The sequence below is a fragment of the Montipora foliosa genome, chromosome 9 (genome assembly GCF_036669935.1).
Source record: "Montipora foliosa isolate CH-2021 chromosome 9, ASM3666993v2, whole genome shotgun sequence".
Taxonomy (NCBI): Eukaryota; Metazoa; Cnidaria; class Anthozoa; order Scleractinia; family Acroporidae; genus Montipora; species Montipora foliosa.
This window is the reverse complement of record NC_090877.1, coordinates 18,081,359-18,088,858: the sequence shown is the minus strand read 5'-3', so window position 1 is coordinate 18,088,858 and position 7,500 is coordinate 18,081,359. Positions and strand designations below refer to the sequence as shown.

The 7,500-nt window shown below is 37.0% G+C and overlaps 1 protein-coding gene across 1 annotated transcript in view; it reads left to right on the top strand.

Annotated features, from left to right (window-relative positions):
• LOC137970016 (uncharacterized) overlaps positions 1-7,500 on the top strand; it is a 19,904-nt gene that overhangs the window by 5,498 nt on the left and 6,906 nt on the right. Inside the window, exons 2-4 of the mRNA XM_068816462.1 lie at positions 3,851-4,177; positions 6,034-6,115; positions 6,789-6,991. Of these exons, the coding sequence (XP_068672563.1) occupies positions 3,851-4,177; positions 6,034-6,115; positions 6,789-6,991 (612 nt within the window). The remainder of the gene's footprint in view (positions 1-3,850; positions 4,178-6,033; positions 6,116-6,788; positions 6,992-7,500) is intronic.

Sequence of the window (7,500 nt, the reverse complement as noted above, 5' to 3'; positions counted from 1 at the left end):
CTAGCCTCTGGCCACTGAAAACAGCTCTTTTAAGAGCTAACAGTACCCTCTAGGGTTAACGAGTTGTTAAACGTTGCACCTCTACAGGCCCCCATGCAACAGCTCTTTTAGGAGCCACAAATTCAGTAAAAGTCCTGACCAACATAATCATCTGCATTTGACTTACATGTATGCCATTTGTTCTGATTTCAGTTGATTTGTAGTTATTATTTGTTAAATCACAATAATCGGCGAATTATTTTTATAACAATACAACGCATCCAAACTAAAATTCAGTGAAGAGAGATCACATCAAATGTGCAATACTCGAACCATTCACAGTCGCACACAACCAACATCCCCAAATTCGATTTCAGATTAGTGTTTTTTTTAGTCTTTTATCTTTTGGTATTCAATGCCCTAAGAATCTATAGAATGGAGGCTGAACAGTGGGTCTCTGGGATTCATGCAATCAATTTTAATATCAGCTCAGACCAAAGCCAAAAATTACACTCAACACAGAGTGAATTTGCAGAATTTGTAAGTGGCCCTAAAACATAATTGAGTTGTTGATTTCAGTTTACAGTGTTCCCAATTAGCTCTCAGCGCTAGAACAACTAGACACGTTAATAAAGTTCCTTTCTCAGGAAAAACGTAAATTTGATGATTGGTTAATTTCGAACTGAATGCGCTCACTTTCTAACGATGGATGCAAAGGGGGTTTGTTTCAATGCTTAATTAATATGTATCCCCAATAAAGAACGATTTTGTCGTGTTTTACTGCCGGAATTATTTTTGAAGAATTTGAATACGATAATTTGTGATTTTATCTGGAAAGGTAAAGATAAAGTTAAGCGTTCTGCAATTATAAATGACATCGAAAATGGTGGACTCAAGCCCCACATTTGGAAACTATAATTGAAACTCAGAAAATACTTTGTTGCAAGAAACTCGCAAATGATCAGGCAGCCAGTTGGAAAACTATTTTATTAAATTACTTACAGCCCGTTGGAGGTAAATTGAGTTTATGTTGTGATTTTGACGTTAAAAAACTGCCTATAAGGTTACCAACATTTTATGAAGAATGTTTGAATTGCTTTGCTAAGTGTTCAGCAGCAAATTATGATTCCATTCAAATATCTCACACAGTCGAATCAGTTTCAAACATTATTTTATGGAACAATAAATTAATTTGCATTGATGGAAAATCCTTTTATTTTAAAACATTGCAAGAAAAAGGTATTCTTACTAGATGAAAATAATGATTTTATTATTAAAAGTAAGTTAAGAGAGCTTAATATCTCACCACTGGAAGCTTTTAGGCTTATGTCTGTGATTGACTCCCTTCCTTTGGAATGGCGTGAAAAACTCAAAACGTCTGCTTGCGGTATTTGCAACGAACCATTTGTTATACAGGATCAGTGCAAACTGATTTTAAACAGCGAAATAGTTCAAATAAAGTCTGTTGTGTCTAACTAAAGACTATTAACAAAGAGCTTTGGAGTAGAGTAATCACTCCGCCGACTGCTCAGTTAAGGTTTAATCTTCAATTCCCGGGTGACATCTTGGATTGGAAAAAAATATATAGCCTGCCTTTTCGTGTCACTTCTTACACGAAATTACATGAATTTCAGTACAAAAGTCCTGAATAAGTGTCTAACCACAAATGTATTTCTTCACAAGATTGGCATTTATCTATCTCTGGGTGTGTTCTTTTTGTGGAGATGCGGACGAGACCCTTGAGCACAGTCTTGTATATTAAACTATTCAGAGAGTTTCTGGACAGAAGTAATTAAATGGCTTGGTGATCAAGGTGTTACATGTAAGATTCAAAGGTTCTCACTTAAAGATATATTGTTTCGGATGTTCTCTTGTGAAGATGAATTATATGTAAACCATATCTTGTTGTTAGTGAGACAATATCTGTACTCTTGTAGATGCAACAAAAAGTTACCCCGTATTAGGATATTTATTGCAAAAATTAATATAGAATATCAACTTGAGACAATGATTGCCAAGTCAAACGTTGGTCGACTCCCTGCTCACTGCTCGAAGTGGGGCAAATATGTAAAATAATATTCTATCAGTCTGATATTCTTGTACCTTGTGTATTGCTCTTGGTCTAATGGGATACTCTTGAGGCTTAGGAAAGCGGTGTATGTGTGTGTGTGCGTGTGTGTGTGTGATAAGTATAGACCTTATTCATAAATGGCAGTCATATTTATAATTCTTTTGTCCACGTGCAAATTAGCCTACCAAGCCTCATTTTAGAGCAAGAATTCTTTTCAATTGATCACTGTATGGTATCAAGGCTTGGTAGGCTAATTTGCACTTTGACAAAAGAATTATAAATTGGCCGCCATTTATGAATAAGATCTATAGAATGCATTAAATGAGACTTATGTGGTTTTACTAGTGTAAGATTCTCTGTGCAGTAGATGTAATTAATATGAAAACAAATAAACATTATTAAAATACCAAAAAAAAATGTTTTACTGCCGCAGCATCTACTTTAAGCTTAATACTTAAAGCCTAAATCGAACAATAATACTTGAAACCTGCAACCTATAGACCAAACTCTGGGTATTAATAACTTAGTACAGATGGTAGTCGACTTTATGTCTGACACAATATCACCGGCGAATGGACTTTTCTTGTGTCGGCGAATCAGCTTCGATGTCAGCAAATCAAATGGACAAAAGCAGAGTAAACCGAAAAAAGACTATGAAATCTGGAAACTTCTAATTAAAAGCAACAACAACTTGCTTTTGCCCCAATTGATATTACATGTGCGTGATTGTCCACAATCTTTAGTTTGCCACTCGATAACGCATAAATTAATTATTTGAAGCATTTGATTGTTTGACCACCAGGTTGAAATTTGCGTTTAAAATTTCGTCAGTGCGAGTCTCTTTTAGGAAACACCATCCAAGGATTTTTATCTTGAAATGTCTTAATATTACAGTTTGTCGATCGGTGAACAAAGTATTGTAAACAATGTAATGTGCTTGTTAGAAATGTTTGTTTTCCCGGGGATTGCCACGTTCAATAACATTGTAACAGTTATTACGTACGAAGGTACTGCGATTTTATTATAGACATGCTTTCTTTGAAAATCTGCCTTTCACAAACACCTTCCATGGTTAAAATATCAAACAAAAGGTCAATTTAAATCACATGCGAGCGTCAAGCCACTGCACGTACAGATTTTTTTCCATCGCGTGCAACGCGATTCCTGTAGCACGCGAGGGTGGTAACTTACTTTTGGGCGGTACTGTTTTCTACTTGGGCTTGCTGGATATGAAATGATATAACCAACTCTGCCCTACACACCTCGTTGGTTATCTATCACTTCATATCCAGTGATAGATAACCAACGAGGAGCGGAAGGCCAAGTTGGTTATATCATTTCATATCCAGCACGCCCTTGTAGAATAATTGTTAAATATTCTGAGACTCATAATAATAAGTCAGAACAATAATCAATACTTGCATACTTGTGCCCAACATTCAAAGGTGGCGACACTCCAGCTAGTTTACAGCATACATCTTTGATATTGGCCATCCATGTTATGGTCAATTTACACCTGTCAAAACAAGGTATCTGCTGACCAGTGTCACCTAACCATATTGCAGGCTCAAGTTGTAAGCTTATCAAGGTCAGCTGGTTTTTTTAAAGTTGAGCACTGACCAGGTACTGGTTTTTGATTGGATTGCAGGCTCAAGCCAGGTTAACTTATTATAAGAATAAGCAAGAAAAAGGAAGTTGACCAGTTTTTAGACGTGGTCTGCCCTGTGACCTCTCAGGTAATAAGCCGGGAGCTCCGCTTTTAGGCTTGGCTAAATCTGTATACTATTATTGTCCTTTCAGCCTCATTCAATCCCTATTTGGCAATAAAGAGTTTTGCTGGACCTAAGCTGCCATCTGATCTACCTTACATGTATGTGCTTCCCAAGGACAACCTTGTTGAATTTGAGGTGAAGTTTCAAGATCCATTGAAGATGGTAACAAATGTATCAACTGACTGGAGATTTTGTTCCAATTCCACATACTATACAGTACCAAATTGGCCAAATGCCTCAATGTATCACATATTCTCAGAGGAAGGAAAATATTTACTAGAAGTGACAGTCAGAGCTACTATAAGGAATAATACGAAGAATTCATTTCTACTTGTAAAGCGCCTGCGTGTAAAAGGTTTGTAATTCTCATTTCTACTGCTTTTGAAGATATATATGAATTGTTTTCTACTTTATTGTTCCTTTTCTATTGAATCCACTGGCACGTGCTGTTTCACTCACTGACTCCCATTCACTGACTGATAGTAATGATAGTGACAATAATAATAATAATAATAATAATAATAATAATAATAATAATAATAATAGTGATAGGAATTATTATAATAATTATAATAATAATGAGTGTGTTTTATTAGACATTAATTTTTTGAAAGGAATCTTTGAATATAGATTTCTCTTTTTTATCATCGCATTCAAAATTGTTTATTTAGTATTAATTTTAGGACTGGCACAAAGATTTAATTTGTTAGTTCATGTAGATTTTAGTAGTAAAAATGAGTGATTATGATGGTTGATTACAGACTTCTGGGTACAGGGTGGCACAGTCGGTTAGTGCGCGGCCTTGGTGCATAAGGTCCCGAGTTCGATCCCTGGATCTCACATCCTTGTTTCGACTTCTTTCCTTTCAGTGTAGCCTAAGTAGCTTTAAATACCCTTAAAACGGAGCACTGATGGAGAGAGGGGGGTAAAATGAGCGCACCGTCGGCTTCCTGGGAGAATACTCTCTAGAGAGTAAAAGAACTTCCGACGTTAAATAACGTGTACCTTTACCTTTACCTTCTGTCCAACCTGCATTATACAATGTAATTAGGTTGATCTTGGCATCCAGTCGGCATAAAAAGTGACACTCGAGTCATACAGATAGAGCTGGTTTGGTAGCACTAGAACTAGAACTATCAGATAATTAGCATAACATTTGTCAATAAAAAATCTGCAAAAAAAACTGATTTTACAAAGCAAGTTCCATGTTTATTAAATTAACTTTGTGTTTGATAATGATAATGAGAATAACAAATACAGTTTATTACCGGTAATGCAATTTAACATAGTTAGCTATGAGGAGCAAGCACTGCATTCTACAGCTTTTAGCAGTAGCGGTTTGAGCGTCTTTGCAGTTGGCAGTCAATTTTGTTGCCATACCTACAAAGGGTCAGCAGCAACAGGGCTCGAAATTGCAACCAATACAGTCGCATTTGCGACTAAATTTTTCCCTTTGCGACTAAAATATCTTAAGAAATCGCAGTCACCTTCGCTCTTTCGAAACAAAAGGGTTAGCAGTTGCCACTTTGCTGCTACTTTTGATAAAATAAATGACAAAATTGTTTTGTTTCTCGCTGTGAATTTTCTCTGAAGATAGCATAATTGTAGAGTAATTTAGCTGCGATGTTACGTGCACAGCTCCATTCCTTTGATCATTCACCATTTTCAGCGGTTTCTTTACACACAAGTATTGCGGGCTCATATCAGCTCAGGGATTTTGCGACTAAAATTAGCGAAATTGCAACTAAATTTTCGTATCTTGTCGCAAAATTGTGACTGGATTTTTTCGTTAATTTTGAGCTCTGAGCAACTGCCAGCGGTCATCTATCTCTTGGCTCATCTTGCGTGTTATTTCAATATCATTTTGCTTTTCCATATTATTTTTAAAAAAATTTATTGTCATGTGAAGCTATGATCCTCACAGTTACGAAGGCAGTTTTAGCAATTGTATACAGAAGCCTGAAAATTTCATGACTTCAATGGGGGTTGAACCTGTTCCTGGTTTCAAACCCCATTGAAGTCCTGAATTTTTCTGGCTTCTCTACGCAACTGCTAAAATTGCTTTCATAACTGCAAGGAACTTGCTTCACTTTATTTCATATCTGCAGTTCAATATATGATGCATTTCATATATCATTTCGTTCATTATTATTGTTGTTGTTTATTTCTTATTAATCATATATTATTATAATTGATAATGTCATCTTGCAGCCCCAGTGTCTCTTAAAGTGCAACACAAACATTTGAGGCATAAGGACAAGACCATGAGGCTGGAAATCTCTTGCAATGGAAGGTGATTATATTAAAGACGAAACATTTGAAACTTTTATTATATGGAGGAGGTGTTTTACTGGGAACTAAACCACTCGTACATGTAGATTCCATACGCCACTTCATCCGGGACCCAAGTGGCGCATTTTCCGTATGTCACCTTTGTGAGTGTCGTATCGTTCAATGATGTCACGATTCCCGCCTTTTGCTTTGTTGAATTGGTTTCTCGCATCGCGTTTGTTGTTAAGAATAAAAGCATGGCGAGCAGGACTTTGAAACACAATAAAATCGGAAATATTCAATATTTAGTCTCCATATCATAAAAAGAACATTACACGTTGGCTCAAAGATATGAATTTTATGTTCTTGCCACTCGAACATAAAATTCATATCTTCTTGTCACGGTGTAATGTCCTCTATATATTTGCTAGTAGCAAAACTTGATACTCTCACCACTTTGCCATCCCGGCACCCTGTAATTAAAAGAGAAACCATTGTCACAGTCTGTAGGATAAGGCCCACCAAGCAAGAATATTGCAGCAACATTCATTGCTTCTCAACTGAACCATGACAGGAAGTGACGTCACGCCAGATTGAGACTGACTACTGTACAACTAGAACAGACTTTATATTAGCAATCTTTGTTTTAAATAATGTTTTTTAAATTGTGGGCTTTAATACTATCATTTTTTCAGTCTTCCTGTGTCATTTCATTGGTGTATTTCAAAGCAATGTGAGCTTCGACATGGAAAAATGTGCAGTCCCACTGTAGAGCACCACAGCTCTTGCAGCTTGACAGTAAATCACACATTCAGTGATCCTGGCAACTACTGTGTTAATGTTGGAGTGATGAATGATGTGAGTGGTACCAACACGTCTTTTATGGTCAGAATTCCAGGTAGGTAAACCAATGTTTTTCTTTACCACTCTTTTTCAGAAATGCAGCTACCGCAATTAGGGCATTGCATCATTATCGCAGAGGTCATGGGATCAAATCCCATTAGCCTGCTTGCAGGTGGTAATTTGTACAAGTGTATTTCGGTTGCCATATTGGACAGGTAGAAGTTGGACGATCTGGGACTAGTGGGGAAAGTTTTTCTTGCCCTTTCTTCCCCCCACCCCGTTGTTTTGATCACCCGGCCCAGACCTGTGCCATGCTCTTCCAATATGACGTCTTATACAGCTGTTTCAGGAAGGTTGTCCAAAAGAAGCGTAAAAGCGTTTGCGACAATGCCGAAAGGTAGTATCGGAGATATTCAATAAAATAAATTCAACTTGAAGTGAAGGCCCAGAATCGAAGATGCCACAACCGTCCAGTGACCTACGGTGGCGAGCTATTTGGATGAAAGAGTTCTTGGGATATAGCATTGATGAAGTGGCAGTATGCACAGGCTTATGTTCAAGCTC